Below are 20,820 nucleotides of genomic sequence, written 5' to 3'. Positions count from 1 at the left end.
GGGATTGGTACAGGCCAGGCCAGGTCCCCAGGGTCCACATGCAGACCTCCTAGCCCGAAACAAACAGACAAACAGACACACACACACACACACACACACACACACAGCCCTGACAGACAGACAGACAGCTCTGACTGGCTCTCTCCTACGCAACAGTGCCTCCTGTCCTATGGAGTGGAATGGATTGCACCGACAGGGAGGAAGGGAGAGAAAGAGAAGACGGCTCGGAGCTGACCGCCAGTCACACGTCAACCCCCTAGGAGCGTACACAACCACACACACCTTTCCACCTTGCCCCTGACTGCTAACATGTCCGCCCATGCAGTGGTGGCCTAGGACTAACGTTAGAGCTGCAGGAGTCAGGACCAGAGGGCAGCCTGACTGACTGATTGCAGTAATGCCTTATCAGGGTATTCACACACACTACTTTTCTCTCTATCCCTCTTCTTATCTCTTTCAGGCACTCTCTTGCTTATTCTTTTTCCTCCATTCTATTTTTGCTGTATGACTACGACATTCAGAAAGTCTTGAAGGAGTTCCCACATATGCTGAGCACTTGTTGGCTGCTTCTCCTTCACTCCGCAGTCCAACTCATCACAAACCATCTAAATTGAGTTGAGGTCGGGTGATTGTGGAGGCCAGGTCATCTGACGCAGCACTCCATCACTCTCCTTCTTGGTCAAATAGCCCTTAAACAGCCTGGAGGTGTGTTGGGTCATTGTCCTGTCGAAAAACAAATGATACTCCCACTAAGCGCAAACCAGATGGGATGGCGTATCACTGCAGAATGCTGTGGTAGCCATGCTGGTTAAGTGTGCCTTGAAAACAAAAAAAATCAAGGACAGTGTCACCAGCAAAGCACCCTCACACCATCACACCTCCTCCTCCATGCTTCATGGTGGGAACCACACATGCGGAGATCACCAATTCACCTACTCTAAGTCTCACAAAAACAGCAGTTGGAACCCAAAATCTCAAATTTGGACTCATCAGACCAGTAGACAGATTTCCACCGGTATAATGTCCATTGCTTGTGTTTCTTGGCCCAAGCAAGGCTCTTCTTCTTATTGGTGTCCTTTAGTAGTGGTTTCTTTGCAGCAATTCGACCATGAAGGCCTGATTCACACAGTCTCCTCTGAACAGTTGATGTTGAGATGTGTCTGTTACTTGAACTCTTTGAAGCATTTACTTGGGCTGCAATCTAAGGTTCATTTAACTCTAATGAACTTATCCTCTGCAGCAGAAGTAACTCTGGGTCTTCCTTTCCTGTGGTGGTCCTCATGAGAGACATTTCATCATAGCACTTGATGGTTGAGGAAACTTTCAAAGTTCTTGACATTTTCCGCATTGACTGACCTTCATGTCTTAAAGTAATGATGGACCGTCATTTCTCTTTTCTTATTTCAGCTGTTCTTGCCATAATATGGACTTGGTCTTTTACCAAATAGGGCTATCTTCTGTATACCGCCTCTACCTTGTCACAACACAACTGACTGGCTCAAACGCATTAAGAAGGAGAGAAATTCCACAAATTAACAAGGCACTCATGTTAATTGAAATGCATTCCAGGTGACTACTTCATGAAGCTGGTTGAGAGAATGCCAAGCGTGTGCAAAGCTGTCATCAAGGCAAAGGGTGACTACTTTGAAGAATCTCAAATAAATAAAATATATTTAAATTTGTTCAACACTTTTTTTTGGTTACTACATGAATTCATATGTGTTATTTCATAGTTTTGATATATTCACTATTATTCTACAATGTAGAAAAAAGTAAAAAATAAAGAAAAACCCTTTAATGAGTCGGTGTGTCCAAACTTTTGACTGGTACTGTACATCCAGAGGCGTCCAGAACTAGTGTATGATTTAAACACGGGTAACTGGTGATCGTCAGTAGTGCAGCTTTATCCCTGGTACTGAGGTAACAGTTGAATGGAAGTCATTCTCAGCTCTCTGAAGATATATATCTTACCTGTAGAAGAAGATGATACTTGAGTACCCGCTGCATAGGGACCACTAGCAGATCCCTCAGTGTAAACTTTCCATAGTTGGCTCTCTTTGCACATTCCTGGCAAACACAATAAATAAATCATACCGCATGGTATTTGAACTGTCACTGCAATATAACACAAAACATATTCATTTAGAGAAAAAAATATAGTACTTATTAATTGAAAAAAATAATAATAATTGCAGTTGGTGTGCCATGGCCCGTAATACCTATGGTAAACACTAGATGGCTGTATCTGACCACTGATTTAGACTGATGCAGACTTTACCTCCAGCTTCATCCGGATGTCCTCTCTGTGTTTGCAGATGTCATCCAAAGCAACGATGGCCGTTTCTACATGGCTACAGTATTTCCCATATATTAGCAATCTGGAAAAGATATCAGTATATTAAAGTCAGTATTGTTGAGGTGAAATAAATTGAGAGAGAGAGAGAGAGAGACTTGGGCTTGGGACATGACTTGGGCCCTGACAGTGAATCTCAGTAAGACTTAAAATAATGGTCCCTAACCCTAACCCTAACCCTACCTCGGCCTAAACATCAGCGCCACAGGTAACTTCCACAAGGCTGTGAATGATCTAAGAGACAAGGCAAGAAGGGCTTTCTATGTCATCAAAAGGAACATAAAACTCATGAGGATAAAACTTCAATAAGCTATCAAACCCATTGCCCTCTATGGTTGTGAGGTCTGGGGTCCACTCACCAACCAAGAATTCAAACAGTCAATTGAGATTCTGCTTGCAGAATTCTGCAAAAATATACTTTGTGTATAATGCAAAACCCCAAACAATGCATGCAGAGGAGAATTACAATTATACCTACTAGTTATCAAAATCCAGAAAAGAGCTGTTAAATACTACAACCACCTAAAAGGAAGCGATGCCCACACATTCCACCACAAAGCCATCACCTACAGAGAGAAGAGTCCCCTCAGCCAGCTGGTTCTGAGGCTCTGTTCACAAACACGAACAGACCCCACAGATCCCCGGGACAGAAACACATTTAGACCCAACCAAATTATGAGAAAGCAAAAAGATAACTAAATACTGGAAAGAATCAACCAAAAAACAGAGCAAACTGGAACGCTATCTGGCCCTAAACAGAGAGTACACAGTAGCAGAATACCTGACCACTGTGACTGACCCTCAATTAAGAAAATCATTGACTATATACAGAGAGAGTCCGGCATCGGCAGACCTGGCTCTCGAGAGATGACAGGCTATGTGTTCACTGATGAGGTGGAAACTGAGCAATACTTCCTAACCTCCTGCCAAATGTATGACCACATTAGAGACACATATTTCCCACAGGTCACACAGACCCACAAAGAATTTGAAAACAACTCCAACATTGATAAACTCCCATATCTGTTAGGCGAAATAACTCCGTGTGCAATCACAGCAGCAAGATGTGTGGCCCGTTGCCATGAGAAAGGGGCAACAAGTGGAGCACCAACAACCTATATTTATCTGTTTATTTATTTCCCCTTTCATACTTCAACTACTTGCACATTGTTACAACACTGTACACAGCCAATAATATAACATTTTAAATGTCTATATTCTTTGAAACTTTTGTGGGTCTATTGTTTACTAATGTTCCCTTGTGTATTTCATTTTTGTTTATTGTGTATTTCATTTGTAAACATATGTTTCCCATGCCAATAAAGAGAGCGAAAGAGAGCGAGAGAGAACCAGGAACGAAGAACAAGAGATCGAAAGATCGAAAGAACAAGAGATTGAGAGAACGAGACAGAAAACCCAGGCTGGTTCAATCAACACTGTTTCTTTCAACACGGAAAACTGGGAATTTCGTCTTTTTTTCATGTAACTTTTTACACAAATTCAATGTGATTTTTGTTGTTGTTGTTGATTTCACGTTGAATTCAAGATTTTACAAGCAAATGTAATTCAAAAATAGACGTTGAACTGACGTCTGTGCCCAGTGGGATGGTTCTGTGGAATTGTACCTCTCTTTGTAGTGGATGAAGATCTGGTAGATGTTCTGAGCACTTTTATGGCGGACAGAGTCTTGGATCTCCACCATGAGACTCTTGTGAACCTTAACCAGGTCCTGAAACACAACAACAGTCCATGACAAACAAACACTGAAGACCCATAGGACTTGGGACCACAGGTATTAGCTGATATTTTGGTGTCTACTTGCAATAACTGTGATATGTGTTGGCTTTTTTACTACTCAACGTAGCAAGTTAAATCCAGCGACTGTAAGTCAATCTGGAATAAGAGCGTCTGCTAAATGACTAAAATGTCACTGCAATCTCTATCTGTACCATCTACATGTGGATGGTTGGGGTTTCTGTCCTGTAACTTACCGGAATGTTGACAAACACTTTCTTCATCTCCTCTGAGGACAGGAATGTCGTAAGAGGTGCCATAAAATACTGGATGTGAAAAGCAGAGCGTAAGAAAAAGAGTCCCTTCCACTTAAACAGGAGAGGTAGGTAAGCAGTTGCTGCATGTTTACGGGAACTATTTGGGTCAGCCAAATAACGACTTGTTGCACAACACAAGTCATTTATCAGAACAATCTTAATCTGAAATAGTGTCTGCCTACATAAGGGACGGTTTTCATAAGGTCATGAACGGAATGGTTAATGAACGAAGAGGATTGTGAGAATACAGTATGAAGGGGGGGGTATTTGGTTGTAGCACCAGAGGGGTAGGGGATGTATTTGGCAGTAACACCTTACCTTCTCTATGGAGTCCAGAGTCTCTGTGTACTTCTCCTCAGTCTGCTTGATCTCTGTCAGACAGCAGCTCCTGATGTCTGTCTCTACCTGCTTCTGTAATGATCACGCACGCACACACACACACACACACACACACACACACACACACACACACACACACACTCACACACACACACACACACACACACACACACACACACACACACACACACACAGCTGTCAAAGCAGAGCCTTAAAGCTAGAATCCATACCTGCTACATCATTTTTTTTACTTATAAATGTATGATATACACCTATTGCTTCTTGAACAATATAACTTAGAAATGCCTCATGAGCTTAGTTTAACTTTCGTACCACATCATAACCCAAAATGGAAAATGGACACATGTCAACAAATCTATGTACCCAAATAACAAGTGTGCAGTCTGTCACGCCCTGGCCATAGAGAGGCTTTTATTCTCTATTTTGGTTAGGCCAGGGTGTGACTAGGGTGGGCATTCTAGTTTCTTTATTTCTATGTTTTCTATTTCTTTGTGTTTGGCCGGGTGTGATTCTCAATCAGAGGCAGGTCTCAGTCTTAAAGACACAGGAATAAAATGCCTCCTGTACGCAAATGATCTGGTACTGCTGTCACCGACAAAATAGGAGCTACAGCAACAGCTAGATCATCTGCAGCAGTTCTGTCAGACTTGGGCAATGACAGTCGATTTCAACAAGACACACATTATGTTATGGCAGAAAAGGTCTAGATGTCAGGGAAGCTTTTCTACTGGGCTCGATTCATATAGAACACACACCTACACAAACTTGGGACAAAGAAATAGCTCCACAGGGGACTTCAAGCTGGCCTTGGATGAACTGAAAGTCAAATCAAGGAGGGCTTTCTATGCCATTCAAATATATATTAAATTAGACACACCAATTTGGATCTGGCTCAAAATATTCAAATCAATAATAGAACCAATTGCACTTTATGGCAGTGAAGTGTGGAGTCCGCTTACCAAGCAAGTATTTGACAAATGAGACAAACACCCAATTGAAACCCTGCATGTGGAGTTCTGTAAGAGTCTCAGAGTATAGAGGACAACTCCAAACAACACCCGCAGAGCAGAATTAGGCCAATTCCCTCTTCTGATTAATATCAAAAAAGAGCCACCAAATGTTAGAATCATTTAAAAACAAGTGACCCCCAAGAGTCCCCTCAGCCAGCTACCAACCCAACAAAGCCCCAGGACAACACCCAGAAAATCTGGCCCAACTAAAGTATCACTAAGCAAAAATAAAAATATATCACAGAAAGACCACACAGAAAATCTAAAAGTCAACTTCAATGCTATTTGGTTGTAAACCGAGAGTAATATTCTCACTACTTCATTATTGGCCTCATTCATTTCTTACTGTGTTCTCATGTTAATTAATATTACTCATTGAGTATTATTAGAGAGAGAAGTAGTGAGAAGTAGAGAGAGAGAGAGAGAGAGAACTCCATACACATTGACTCAGTACTGGAACTCCCTGTATAGCCGTGTTATTTTTACTCATTATTGTTATTCGATATCACTGTGTATTTATTCCTTGTGTCACTATTTTTATATTTACTCTAACTCTGCATTGTTGGAAAAGGACCCTTAAGTAAGCATCTCACTGTTAGTCCACACCTGTTGTTTACAAAGCATGTGGCGAAAACAATTTGACTTGATTTGAACTAACCAGAGGAGGACGGACGGCTTCAGCCTTCATCAGATCTTCATAGATCTCTCCTCCGTCTTCATCATCATAGACACAGTCATAAAGATCCTCCTCGTCCTCCACACCTTTCTCACTGTCACACACACAAACGGGTTACCATTTTAATAATGTAACATTTATACTGCTGTTGTTATCATCAGCCTACGCGCCGTCATACACATGTGATTGTGCACATGTTTGCATGCATGTGTGTCTGCGTGGGTTTATGACTGTGTGTCTGCGTGGGTTTATGACTGTGTGTCTGCGTGGGTTTATGACTGTGTGTCTGCGTGGGTTTATGACTGTGTGTCTGCGTGGGTTTATGACTGTGTGTCTGCGTGGGTTTATGACTGTGTGTCTGCGTGGGTTTATGACTGTGTGTCTGCGTGGGTTTATGACTGTGTGTCTGCGTGGGTTTATGACTGTGTGTCTGCGTGGGTTTATGACTGTGTGTCTGCGTGGGTTTATGACTGTGTGTCTGCGTGGGTTTATGACTGTGTGTCTGCGTGGGTTTATGACTGTGTGTCTGTGTGGGTTTATGACTGTGTGTCTGTGTGGGTTTATGACTGTGTGTCTGTGTGGGTTTGTGACTGTGTGTCTGCGTGGGTTTATGACTGTGTGTCTGCGTGGGTTTATGACTGTGTGTCTGTGTGGGTTTATGACTGTGTGTCTGTGTGGGTTTATGACTGTGTGTCTGTGTGGGTTTATGACTGTGTGTCTGTGTGGGTTTGTGACTGTGTGTCTGTGTGGGTTTATGACTGTGTGTCTGCGTGGGTTTATGACTGTGTGTCTGTGTGGGTTTATGACTGTGTGTCTGTGTGGGTTTATGACTGTGTGTCTGTGTGGGTTTATGACTGTGTGTCTGTGTGGGTTTATGACTGTGTGTCTGTGTGGGTTTATGACTGTGTGTCTGCGTGGGTTTATGACTGTGTGTCTGTGTGGGTTTATGACTGTGTGTCTGCGTGGGTTTATGACTGTTTGTCTGCGTGGGTTTATGACTGTGTGTCTGCGTGGGTTTATGACTGTGTGTCTGCGTGGGTTTATGACTGTGTGTCTGCGTGGGTTTATGACTGTGTGTCTGCGTGGGTTTATGACTGTGTGTCTGCGTGGGACTGTGTGTCTGCGTGGGTTTATGACTGTTTGTCTGCGTGGGTTTATGACTGTGTGTCTGCGTGGGTTTATGACTGTGTGTCTGCGTGGGTTTATGACTGTGTGTCTGCGTGGGTTTATGACTGTGTGTCTGCGTGGGTTTATGACTGTGTGTCTGCGTGGGTTTATGACTGTGTGTCTGCGTGGGTTTATGACTGTGTGTCTGCGTGGGTTTATGACTGTGTGTCTGCGTGGGTTTATGACTGTGTGTCTGCGTGGGTTTATGACTGTGTGGTTTATGACTGTGTGTCTGCGTGGGTTTATGACTGTGTGTCTGCGTGGGTTTATGACTGTGTGTCTGCGTGGGTTTGTGACTGCGTGGGTTTTTGTGTGTCTGCGTGGGTTTATGACTGTGTGTCTGCGTGGGTTTATGACTGTGTGTCTGCGTGGGTTTATGACTCTTTGTGTGTCTGCGTGGGTTTATGACTGTGTGTCTGCGTGGGTTTGTGACTCTTTGTGTGTCTGCGTGGGTTTATGACTGTGTGTCTGCGTGGGTTTATGACTGTGTGTCTGCGTGGGTTTATGACTCTTTGTGTGTCTGCGTGGGTTTATGACTGTGTGTCTGCGTGGGTTTATGACTGTGTGTCTGCGTGGGTTTATGACTGTGTGTCTGCGTGGGTTTATGACTGTGTGTCTGCGTGGGTTTATGACTGTGTGTCTGCGTGGGTTTATGACTGTGTGTCTGCGTGGGTTTATGACTGTGTGTCTGCGTGGGTTTATGACTGTGTGTCTGCGTGGGTTTATGACTGTGTGTCTGCGTGGGTTTATGACTGTGTGTCTGCGTGGGTTTATGACTGTGTGTCTGCGTGGGTTTATGACTGTGTGTCTGCGTGGGTTTATGACTGTGTGTCTGCGTGGGTTTATGACTGTGTGTCTGCGTGGGTTTATGACTGTGTGTCTGCGTGGGTTTATGACTGTGTGTCTGCGTGGGTTTATGACTGTGTGTCTGCGTGGGTTTTATGACTGTGTGTCTGCGTGGGTTTATGACTGTGTGTCTGCGTGGGTTTATGACTGTGTGTCTGCGTGGGTTTATGACTGTGTGTCTGCGTGGGTTTATGACTGTGTGTCTGCGTGGGTTTATGACTGTGTGTCTGCGTGGGTTTATGACTGTGTGTCTGCGTGGGTTTATGACTGTGTGTCTGCGTGGGTTTGTGACTGTGTTGTGTGTCTGTGTGGGTTTTGACTGTGTGTCTGCGTGGGTTTATGACTGTGTGTCTGCGTGGGTTTGTGACTGTGTGTCTGCGTGGGTTTGTGACTTTGTGTGTCTGCGTGGGTTTATGACTGTGTGTCTGCGTGGGTTTGTGACTCTTTGTGTGTCTGCGTGGGTTTATGACTGTGTGTCTGCGTGGGTTTATGACTGTGTGTCTCGTGGGTTTATGACTGTGTCTGCGTGGGTTTGTGACTTTGTGTGTCTGCGTGGGTTTATGACTGTGTGTCTGCGTGGGTTTATGACTTTGTGTGTCTGCGTGGGTTTATGACTCTTTGTGTGTCTGCGTGGGTTTATGACTGTGTGTCTGCGTGGGTTTGTGACTCTTTGTGTGTCTGCGTGGGTTTATGACTGTGTGTCTGCGTGGGTTTGTGACTCTTTGTGTGTCTGCGTGGGTTTATGACTGTTTGTCTGCGTGGGTTTTTATGACTGTGTGTCTGCGTGGGTTTATGACTGTGTGTCTGCGTGGGTTTATGACTGTGTGTCTGCGTGGGTTTATGACTGTGTGTCTGCGTGGGTTTATGACTGTGTGTCTGCGTGGGTTTGTGACTGTGTGTCTGCGTGGGTTTATGACTGTGTGTCTGCGTGGGTTTGTGACTTTGTGTGTCTGCGTGGGTTTATGACTGTGTGTCTGCGTGGGTTTGTGACTGTGTGTCTGCGTGGGTTTATGACTGTGTGTCTGCGTGGGTTTGTGACTCTTTGTGTGTCTGCGTGGGTTTATGACTGTGTGTCTGCGTGGGTTTATGACTGTGTGTCTGCGTGGGTTTATGACTGTGTGTCTGCGTGGGTTTGTGACTCTTTTTGTCTGCGTGGGTTTATGACTGTGTGTCTGCGTGGGTTTATGACTGTGTGTCTGCGTGGGTTTGTGACTCTTTGTGTGTCTGCGTGGGTTTATGACTGTGTGTCTGCGTGGGTTTGTGACTCTTTGTGTGTCTGCGTGGGTTTATGACTGTGTGTCTGCGTGGGTTTATGACTGTGTGTCTGCGTGGGTTTGTGACTCTTTGTGTGTCTGCGTGGGTTTATGACTGTGTGTCTGCGTGGGTTTGTGACTCTTTGTGTGTCTGCGTGGGTTTATGACTGTGTGTCTGCGTGGGTTTATGACTGTGTGTCTGCGTGGGTTTGTGACTGTGTGTCTGCGTGGGTTTATGACTGTGTGTCTGCGTGGGTTTATGACTGTGTGTCTGCGTGGGTTTATGACTGTGTGTCTGCGTGGGTTTATGACTGTGTGTCTGCGTGGGTTTATGACTGTGTGTCTGCGTGGGTTTATGACTGTGTGTCTGCGTGGGTTTATGACTGTGTGTCTGCGTGGGTTTATGACTGTGTGTCTGCGTGGGTTTATGACTGTGTGTCTGCGTGGGTTTATGACTGTGTGTCTGCGTGGGTTTGTGACTTTGTGTGTCTGCGTGGGTTTATGACTGTGTGTCTGCGTGGGTTTATGACTGTGTGTCTGCGTGGGTTTGGGTTTGTGACTCTTTGTGTGTCTGCGTGGGTTTATGACTGTGTGTCTGCGTGGGTTTGTGACTCTTTGTGTGTCTGCGTGGGTTTATGACTGTTTGTCTGCGTGGGTTTGTGACTGTGTGTCTGCGTGGGTTTATGACTGTGTGTCTGCGTGGGTTTATGACTTTGTGTGTCTGCGTGGGTTTATGACTGTGTGTCTGCGTGGGTTTATGACTGTGTGTCTGCGTGGGTTTGTGACTCTTTGTGTGTCTGCGTGGGTTTATGACTGTGTGTCTGCGTGGGTTTGTGACTCTTTGTGTGTCTGCGTGGGTTTATGACTGTGTGTCTGCGTGGGTTTGTGACTCTTTGTGTGTCTGCGTGGGTTTATGACTGTGTGTCTGCGTGGGTTTGTGACTCTTTGTGTGTCTGCGTGGGTTTATGACTGTGTGTCTGCGTGGGTTTTGTGACTGTGTGTCTGCGTGGGTTTATGACTGTGTGTCTGCGTGGGTTTGTGACTCTTTGTGTGTCTGCGTGGGTTTGTGACTGTGTGTCTGCGTGGGTTTGTGACTCTTTGTGTGTCTGTGTGGGTTTGTGACTGTGTGTCTGCGTGGGTTTGTGACTCTTTGTGTGTCTGCGTGGGTTTGTGACTTTGTGTGTCTGCATGGGTTTGTGACTCTTTGTGTGTCTGTGTGGGTTTGTGACTGTGTGTCTGCGTGGGTTTGTGACTCTTTGTGTGTCTGCGTGGGTTTATGACTCTTTGTGTGTCTGCATGGGTTTGTGACTCTTTGTGTGTCTGCGTGGGTTTGTGACTTTGTGTCTGCGTGGGTTTGTGACTCTTTGTGTGTCTGCGTGGGTTTATGACTGTTTGTCTGCGTGGGTTTATGACTGTGTGTCTGCGTGGGTTTATGACTGTGTGTCTGCGTGGGTTTATGACTGTGTGTCTGCGTGGGTTTATGACTGTGTGTCTGCGTGGGTTTATGACTGTGTGTCTGCGTGGGTTTGTGACTCTGTGTGTCTGCGTGGGTTTATGACTGTGTGTCTGCGTGGGTTTGTGACTCTTTGTGTGTCTGCGTGGGTTTATGACTGTGTGTCTGCGTGGGTTTGTGACTCTTTGTGTGTCTGCGTGGGTTTATGACTGTGTGTCTGCGTGGGTTTGTGACTTTGTGTGTCTGCGTGGGTTTATGACTGTGTGTCTGCGTGGGTTTATGACTTTGTGTGTCTGCGTGGGTTTATGACTGTGTGTCTGCGTGGGTTTATGACTTTGTGTGTCTGCGTGGGTTTATGACTGTGTGTCTGCGTGGGTTTGTGACTCTTTGTGTGTCTGTGTGGGTTTATGACTGTGTGTCTGCGTGGGTTTGTGACTCTTTGTGTGTCTGCGTGGGTTTATGACTGTGTGTCTGCGTGGGTTTGTGACTGTGTGTCTGCGTGGGTTTATGACTGTGTGTCTGCGTGGGTTTATGACTGTGTGTCTGCGTGGGTTTGTGACTCTTTGTGTGTCTGCGTGGGTTTATGACTGTGTGTCTGCGTGGGTTTGTGACTCTTTGTGTGTCTGCGTGGGTTTATGACTGTGTGTCTGCGTGGGTTTGTGACTGTGTGTCTGCGTGGGTTTATGACTGTGTGTCTGCGTGGGTTTATGACTGTGTGTCTGCGTGGGTTTATGACTGTGTGTCTGCGTGGGTTTATGACTGTGTGTCTGCGTGGGTTTATGACTGTGTGTCTGCGTGGGTTTATGACTGTGTGTCTGCGTGGGTTTGTGACTCTTTGTGTGTCTGCGTGGGTTTATGACTGTGTGTCTGCGTGGGTTTGTGACTCTGTGTGTCTGCGTGGGTTTATGACTGTGTGTCTGCGTGGGTTTGTGACTGTGTGTCTGCGTGGGTTTATGACTGTTTGTGTGTCTGCGTGGGTTTGTGACTGTGTGTCTGTGTGGGTTTGTGACTCTTTGTGTGTCTGCGTGGGTTTGTGACTGTGTGTCTGCGTGGGTTTGTGACTCTTTGTGTGTCTGTGTGGGTTTGTGACTGTGTGTCTGCGTGGGTTTGTGACTCTTTGTGTGTCTGCGTGGGTTTGTGACTCTGTGTGTCTGCATGGGTTTATGACTCTTTGTGTGTCTGCGTGGGTTTGTGACTCTTTGTGTGTCTGCATGGGTTTATGACTCTTTGTGTGTCTGCATGGGTTTGTGACTGTGTGTCTGCGTGGGTTTGTGACTCTTTGTGTGTCTGTGTGGGTTTGTGACTGTGTGTCTGCGTGGGTTTGTGACTCTTTGTGTGTCTGTGTGGGTTTGTGACTCTTTGTGTGTCTGCATGGGTTTGTGACTCTTTGTGTGTCTGCGTGGGTTTATGACTCTTTGTGTGTCTGCATGGGTTTGTGACTCTTTGTGTGTCTGCGTGGGTTTATGACTCTTTGTGTGTCTGCATGGGTTTGTGACTCTTTGTGTGTCAGCGTGGGTTTGTGACTCTTTGTGTGTCTGCATGGGTTTGTGACTCTTTGTGTGTCTGTGTGGGTTTGTGACTCTTTGTGTGTCTGCATGGGTTTGTGACTCTTTGTGTGTCTGCATGGGTTTGTGACTCTTTGTGTGTCTGCATGGGTTTGTGACTCTTTGTGTGTCTGTGTGGGTTTGTGACTGTGTGTCTGTGTGGGTTTGTGACTGTTTGTGTGTCTGTGTGGGTTTGGGACTCTTTGTGTGTATGTTTGGGTTTGTGACTCTTTGTATGCCTGTGTGGGTTTGTGACTCTTTGTGTGTCTGTGTGGGTTTGTGACTCTTTGTGTATCTGTGTGGGTTTGTGAATCTTTGTGTGCATGTGTGGGTTTGTGACTCTTTGTGTGTCTGTGTGGGTTTGTGACTTTTGTGCGTCTGCGTGGGTTTATGACTGTGTGTCTGCGTGGGTTTGTGACTGTGTGTCTGCGTGGGTTTATGACTGTTTGTGTGTCTGCGTGGGTTTATGACTGTGTGTCTGCGTGGGTTTGTGACTGTGTGTCTGCGTGGGTTTGTGACTCATTGTGTGTCTGCGTGGGTTTATGACTGTGTGTCTGCATGGGTTTATGACTCTTTGTGTGTCTGCATGGGTTTGTGACTGTGTGTCTGCGTGGGTTTGTGACTCTTTGTGTGTCTGTGTGGGTTTGTGACTGTGTGTCTGCGTGGGTTTGTGACTCTTTGTGTGTCTGCGTGGGTTTGTGACTCTTTGTGTGTCTGCATGGGTTTGTGACTCATTGTGTGTCTGCGTGGGTTTATGACTGTGTGTCTGCATGGGTTTATGACTCTTTGTGTGTCTGCATGGGTTTGTGACTGTGTGTCTGCGTGGGTTTGTGACTCTTTGTGTGTCTGTGTGGGTTTGTGACTGTGTGTCTGCGTGGGTTTGTGACTCTTTGTGTGTCTGCGTGGGTTTGTGACTCTTTGTGTGTCTGCATGGGTTTATGACTCTTTGTGTGTCTGCGTGGGTTTGTGACTCTTTGTGTGTCTGCATGGGTTTATGAGTCTTTGTGTGTCTGCATGGGTTTGTGACTGTGTGTCTGCGTGGGTTTGTGACTCTTTGTGTGTCTGCGTGGGTTTGTGACTGTGTGTCTGCATGGGTTTGTGACTGTGTGTCTGTGTGGGTTTGTGACTCTTTGTGTGTCTGCATAGGTTTGTGACTCTTTGTGTGTCTGTGTGGGTTTGTGACTCTTTGTGTGTCTGCATGGGTTTGTGACTCTTTGTGTGTCTGCATGGGTTTGTGACTCTTTTGTGTCTGCATGGGTTTGTGACTCTTTGTGTGTCTGTGTGGGTTTGTGACTGTGTGTCTGTGTGGGTTTGTGACTGTTTGTGTGTCTGTGTGGGTTTGGGACTCTTTGTGTGTATGTTTGGGTTTGTGACTCTTTGTATGCCTGTGTGGGTTTGTGACTCTTTGTGTGTCTGTGTGGGTTTGTGACTCTTTGTGTATCTGTGTGGGTTTGTGAATCTTTGTGTGCATGTGTGGGTTTGTGACTCTTGTGTGTCTGTGTGGGTTTGTGACTTTTTGTGCGTCTGTGTGGGTTTGTGACTCTTTGTGTGACGGTGTGGGTTTGTGACTCCTTGTGTGTCTGTGTGGGTTTAGGACTCTTTGTGTGTCTGTGTGGGTTGTGACTTTTGTGTGTCTGTCTGTGTAGGTTTGGGACTCTTTGTACGTCTGTGTGGGTTTGTGACTCTTTGTGTGTCTGCGTGGGTTTATGACTCTTTGTGTGTCTGCATGGGTTTGTGACTCTTTGTGTGTCAGCGTGGGTTTGTGACTCTTTGTGTGTCTGCATGGGTTTGTGACTCTTTGTGTGTCTGTGTGGGTTTGTGACTCTTTGTGTGTCTGCATGGGTTTGTGACTCTTTGTGTGTCTGCATGGGTTTGTGACTCTTTGTGTGTCTGCATGGGTTTGTGACTCTTTGTGTGTCTGTGTGGGTTTGTGACTGTGTGTCTGTGTGGGTTTGTGACTGTTTGTGTGTCTGTGTGGGTTTGGGACTCTTTGTGTGTATGTTTGGGTTTGTGACTCTTTGTATGCCTGTGTGGGTTTGTGACTCTTTGTGTGTCTGTGTGGGTTTGTGACTCTTTGTGTATCTGTGTGGGTTTGTGAATCTTTGTGTGCATGTGTGGGTTTGTGACTCTTTGTGTGTCTGTGTGGGTTTGTGACTTTTTGTGCGTCTGCGTGGGTTTATGACTGTGTGTCTGCGTGGGTTTGTGACTGTGTGTCTGCGTGGGTTTATGACTGTTTGTGTGTCTGCGTGGGTTTATGACTGTGTGTCTGCGTGGGTTTGTGACTGTGTGTCTGCGTGGGTTTGTGACTCATTGTGTGTCTGCGTGGGTTTATGACTGTGTGTCTGCATGGGTTTATGACTCTTTGTGTGTCTGCATGGGTTTGTGACTGTGTGTCTGCGTGGGTTTGTGACTCTTTGTGTGTCTGTGTGGGTTTGTGACTGTGTGTCTGCGTGGGTTTGTGACTCTTTGTGTGTCTGCGTGGGTTTGTGACTCTTTGTGTGTCTGCATGGGTTTGTGACTCATTGTGTGTCTGCGTGGGTTTATGACTGTGTGTCTGCATGGGTTTATGACTCTTTGTGTGTCTGCATGGGTTTGTGACTGTGTGTCTGCGTGGGTTTGTGACTCTTTGTGTGTCTGTGTGGGTTTGTGACTGTGTGTCTGCGTGGGTTTGTGACTCTTTGTGTGTCTGCGTGGGTTTGTGACTCTTTGTGTGTCTGCATGGGTTTATGACTCTTTGTGTGTCTGCATGGGTTTGTGACTGTGTGTCTGCGTGGGTTTGTGACTCTTTGTGTGTCTGTGTGGGTTTGTGACTGTGTGTCTGCGTGGGTTTGTGACTCTTTGTGTGTCTGTGTGGGTTTGTGACTCTTTGTGTGTCTGCATAGGTTTGTGACTCTTTGTGTGTCTGTGTGGGTTTGTGACTCTTTGTGTGTCTGCATGGGTTTGTGACTCTTTGTGTGTCTGCATGGGTTTGTGACTCTTTGTGTGTCTGCATGGGTTTGTGACTCTTTGTGTGTCTGTGTGGGTTTGTGACTGTGTGTCTGTGTGGGTTTGTGACTGTTTGTGTGTCTGTGTGGGTTTGGGACTCTTTGTGTGTATGTTTGGGTTTGTGACTCTTTGTATGCCTGTGTGGGTTTGTGACTCTTTGTGTGTCTGTGTGGGTTTGTGACTCTTTGTGTATCTGTGTGGGTTTGTGAATCTTTGTGTGCATGTGTGGGTTTGTGACTCTTTGTGTGTCTGTGTGGGTTTGTGACTTTTTGTGCGTCTGTGTGGGTTTGTGACTCTTTGTGTGACGGTGTGGGTTTGTGACTCCTTGTGTGTCTGTGTGGGTTTAGGACTCTTTGTGTGTCTGTGTGGGTTGTGACTTTTGTGTGTCTGTCTGTGTAGGTTTGGGACTCTTTGTACGTCTGTGTGGGTTTGTGACTCTTTGTGTGTCGGTGTGGGTTTGTGACTCCTTGTGTGTCTGTGTTGGTTTGGGACTCTTTGTGTGTCTGTGTGGGTTTGTGACTCTTTGTGTTTCTGTATGGGTTTGGGACTCTTTGTGTGTCTGTGTGGGTTTGTGACTCTTTGTGTGCGTCTGTCTGTATGGGTTTGGGACTCTTTGTGTATCTGTGTGGGTTCGTGAATCTTTGTGTGCGTCTGTGTGGGTTTGGGACTCTTTGTGTGTCTGTGTGGGTTTGTGACTCTTTGTGTTTCTGTGTGGGTTTGTGAATCTTTGTGTGCGTCTGTCTGTGTGGGTTTGGGACTCTTTGTGTTTCTGTGTGGGTTTGTGACTCTTTGTGTATCTGTGTGGGTTTGTGACTCTTTGTGTGTCTGTGTGGGTTTGTGACTCTTTGTGTTTCTGTGTGGGTTTGTGACTCTTTGTGTGTCTGTGTGGGTTTGTGACTCTTTGTGTGTCTGCATGGGTTTGTGACTCTTTGTGTGTCTGCATGGGTTTGTGACTCTTTGTGTGTCTGCATGGGTTTGTGACTCTTTGTGTGTCTGTGTGGGTTTGTGACTGTGTGTCTGTGTGGGTTTGTGACTGTTTGTGTGTCTGTGTGGGTTTGGGACTCTTTGTGTGTATGTTTGGGTTTGTGACTCTTTGTATGCCTGTGTGGGTTTGTGACTCTTTGTGTGTCTGTGTGGGTTTGTGACTCTTTGTGTATCTGTGTGGGTTTGTGAATCTTTGTGTGCATGTGTGGGTTTGTGACTCTTTGTGTGTCTGTGTGGGTTTGTGACTTTTTGTGCGTCTGCGTGGGTTTATGACTGTGTGTCTGCGTGGGTTTGTGACTGTGTGTCTGCGTGGGTTTATGACTGTTTGTGTGTCTGCGTGGGTTTATGACTGTGTGTCTGCGTGGGTTTGTGACTGTGTGTCTGCGTGGGTTTGTGACTCATTGTGTGTCTGCGTGGGTTTATGACTGTGTGTCTGCATGGGTTTATGACTCTTTGTGTGTCTGCATGGGTTTGTGACTGTGTGTCTGCGTGGGTTTGTGACTCTTTGTGTGTCTGTGTGGGTTTGTGACTGTGTGTCTGCGTGGGTTTGTGACTCTTTGTGTGTCTGCGTGGGTTTGTGACTCTTTGTGTGTCTGCATGGGTTTGTGACTCATTGTGTGTCTGCGTGGGTTTATGACTGTGTGTCTGCATGGGTTTATGACTCTTTGTGTGTCTGCATGGGTTTGTGACTGTGTGTCTGCGTGGGTTTGTGACTCTTTGTGTGTCTGTGTGGGTTTGTGACTGTGTGTCTGCGTGGGTTTGTGACTCTTTGTGTGTCTGCATGGGTTTATGAGTCTTTGTGTGTCTGCATGGGTTTGTGACTGTGTGTCTGCGTGGGTTTGTGACTCTTTGTGTGTCTGCGTGGGTTTGTGACTGTGTGTCTGCATGGGTTTGTGACTGTGTGTCTGTGTGGGTTTGTGACTCTTTGTGTGTCTGTGTGGGTTTGTGACTGTGTGTCTGCGTGGGTTTGTGACTCTTTGTGTGTCTGTGTGGGTTTGTGACTCTTTGTGTGTCTGCATAGGTTTGTGACTCTTTGTGTGTCTGTGTGGGTTTGTGACTCTTTGTGTGTCTGCATGGGTTTGTGACTCTTTGTGTGTCTGCATGGGTTTGTGACTCTTTGTGTGTCTGCATGGGTTTGTGACTCTTTGTGTGTCTGTGTGGGTTTGTGACTGTGTGTCTGTGTGGGTTTGTGACTGTTTGTGTGTCTGTGTGGGTTTGGGACTCTTTGTGTGTATGTTTGGGTTTGTGACTCTTTGTATGCCTGTGTGGGTTTGTGACTCTTTGTGTGTCTGTGTGGGTTTGTGACTCTTTGTGTATCTGTGTGGGTTTGTGAATCTTTGTGTGCATGTGTGGGTTTGTGACTCTTTGTGTGTCTGTGTGGGTTTGTGACTTTTTGTGCGTCTGTGTGGGTTTGTGACTCTTTGTGTGACGGTGTGGGTTTGTGACTCCTTGTGTGTCTGTGTGGGTTTAGGACTCTTTGTGTGTCTGTGTGGGTTGTGACTTTTTGTGTGTCTGTCTGTGTAGGTTTGGGACTCTTTGTACGTCTGTGTGGGTTTGTGACTCTTTGTGTGTCGGTGTGGGTTTGTGACTCCTTGTGTGTCTGTGTTGGTTTGGGACTCTTTGTGTGTCTGTGTGGGTTTGTGACTCTTTGTGTTTCTGTATGGGTTTGGGACTCTTTGTGTGTCTGTGTGGGTTTGTGACTCTTTGTGTGCGTCTGTCTGTATGGGTTTGGGACTCTTTGTGTATCTGTGTGGGTTCGTGAATCTTTGTGTGCGTCTGTGTGGGTTTGGGACTCTTTGTGTGTCTGTGTGGGTTTGTGACTCTTTGTGTTTCTGTGTGGGTTTGTGAATCTTTGTGTGCGTCTGTCTGTGTGGGTTTGGGACTCTTTGTGTTTCTGTGTGGGTTTGTGACTCTTTGTGTATCTGTGTGGGTTTGTGACTCTTTGTGTGTCTGTGTGGGTTTGTGACTCTTTGTGTTTCTGTGTGGGTTTGTGACTCTTTGTGTGTCTGTGTGGGTTTGTGACTCTTTGTGTTTCTGTGTGGGTTTGTGACTCTTTATGTGTCTGTGTGGGTTTGTGACTCTTTGTGTTTCTGTGTGGGTTTGTCCAGAAGCCTGGGACAGTGTAAGTGTGAGTAGAGCCACTGGCCATCTCTGACAGCCTACATCAACTAAGCCAATTAGCTTAGCAGCTGTGTTATCCCAGAAGAAGACAGGGACAAGAAGTTGTGAGTAGAGAGGTGAGGTGGACTTACTCAATCAAGTCTTCTAGGTGGTTATAGATGTCCTCATCTTCTTCTAGACTCTCCTCTGAAGGAAAAGCCCTTTTGGAAAGAAAGGTGATGTCATGCCACCAAACATGTACTAATACAAAACCCAATTCAATTTTTTAATTGGAATAAACACTTGGTCAGAACTTACTTTATTCCGGTTTGTTCTGAAATCGTGGTGTGGGACAGTTTGGACAATGTGTCCATAACCTGCAATGAAAATGAATGGAAATGTTATAGACTTGGTTATTGTAATGATCATATTAATGTTGTACTTCTGCGTTTAAGTCACTAGAGGGCAGTGTTATCCAATAGTAGAGCATTACCTAAGAGACCTGTGGAAGAGTAGTAAATAGTGAGTATAAAAAATAAAATAAAATTGTGAGTGATTACATGACATTCCAACATAATCCATAAAGTTAAGAACATGGTGTTTAATTGCAAAGTTAATTAACATATTTTTGTTTCTTGTTTCCGACATCACCAAATGTTCTTTAAACACCAAACTGAGAGGCTTGTAGGAAACCCAAATAAAAGGCTATGACTTTATCAGCTGTTAAAGAATGTCATCAATACAGCACAACATGGAATAATCAGTGTGTCTTAGGTCATTGTACCTTCAGTCTGGCATCAATCACTATCAACAGATATGAGAATAATCCATAACATTCAGTATCAAGTCTAGTGACCATCAACCCAGACCTTGAGTGTCAAAAACAGAACATGAAATCATATGTATTACAGAAAGGGGAAATATATAAGTATGCAAAAAAATGTGATAATCACTCTAAACTGAATGTGAACCTTAGTGATCTTATATTTCCCCATTATAATCCCTATAGAAATTCCTGTTAATAAATCACGCTGCATAAATTACTAGATAAAATAGCAATGAAATTTCAAAAATACAAATAGACCAATATGGCGATAGGATAGTGTAAACGTGGTTGAAGAATAAAATCAATGATTGTATCTTTAAATGAATTAGTAGTGTTTGGCTCTGTGAGTCAATTAACATGTGATTGACACGCTGAATTAGTCCGTAATGACAATGCCCTTGACCTGATACAGTACAATAAGAGCATTGTATGCTGGGTGATCAAAAAGACAACTTTCAACAAACATGTTCTTATAGTGGCTTCATATTGCGTAACCTATAGAAATCTCCTGTTGATTCATTGGTGTAATATTTTCCTTTTTCTCTGTAGACGATCTATTGGCCTGTAAAGGCAGACTCACACACACTTCATCACTAGCCCTCAGCTCTCACTGATCAATACTGTTCACACTAGCTCATCTAGATGTTCCCTCACCCAGCCACGCTACTAATAGACACACACAACCACACACGGGATATTGGCCAAGAGATCTATAGTTTTTAATTGGCCTGTGACTCAAAGCAGATTGATGATACTACTATTGCTCTCCACTGGACTGGGTTAGGTGAAGTGCATCATGAAGGTTGTGGTCCATTCTGCTGTTGACCCCAACTAGAGGTCACAGTAACGTGTTAGTGTTATTGAATGTTTTATCTTTTTATTTTGTTTTATTTTTGACCTTTATTTAAGTAGGCAAGTCAGATAAGAACAAGTTCTTATTTACAATGACAGCCTACCAGGGAACAGTGGGTTAACTGCCTGTTCAGGGGAAGAACGACAGATTTTTACCTTGTCAGCTCAGGGATTCAATCTTGCAACCTTTCGGCTACTAGTCCAACACTCTAACCATTAGGCTACCTGCCGCCCCAATGTGTCAGATAAGGGTGTGGTATTTCCCCAACATGACTGCAGGCCCTGTGGGGCCCAGACAGACAGGGAGATGGAGTGGGATGGAGAGCAAGAAGGACAGAGAGGGGAAAAGAGAGAGAGAAA

The 20,820-nt window shown here is 45.3% G+C and overlaps 1 protein-coding gene across 2 annotated transcripts in view; it reads right to left on the bottom strand.

The window, feature by feature from the left end:
* The window catches only part of LOC112215524 (guanine nucleotide exchange factor VAV3), a 127,361-nt gene that overhangs the window by 53,273 nt on the left and 53,268 nt on the right, over positions 1–20,820 (bottom strand). For both annotated transcript variants that reach the window (XM_042298986.1, XM_042298987.1), the window contains exons 3-10: positions 19,101–19,159; positions 18,935–19,003; positions 6,433–6,544; positions 4,723–4,815; positions 4,345–4,413; positions 3,979–4,082; positions 2,279–2,378; positions 1,972–2,067 (exon numbers count right to left, since the gene is read on the bottom strand). In XM_042298986.1, the coding sequence (XP_042154920.1) occupies positions 1,972–2,067; positions 2,279–2,378; positions 3,979–4,082; positions 4,345–4,413; positions 4,723–4,815; positions 6,433–6,544; positions 18,935–19,003; positions 19,101–19,159 (702 nt within the window). The remainder of the gene's footprint in view (positions 1–1,971; positions 2,068–2,278; positions 2,379–3,978; positions 4,083–4,344; positions 4,414–4,722; positions 4,816–6,432; positions 6,545–18,934; positions 19,004–19,100; positions 19,160–20,820) is intronic.

The sequence above is a fragment of the Oncorhynchus tshawytscha genome, linkage group LG16 (assembly GCF_018296145.1).
Source record: "Oncorhynchus tshawytscha isolate Ot180627B linkage group LG16, Otsh_v2.0, whole genome shotgun sequence".
In the NCBI taxonomy this organism is placed as follows: Eukaryota; Metazoa; Chordata; class Actinopteri; order Salmoniformes; family Salmonidae; genus Oncorhynchus; species Oncorhynchus tshawytscha.
This window is presented reverse-complemented; position numbering and strand designations above follow the sequence as displayed.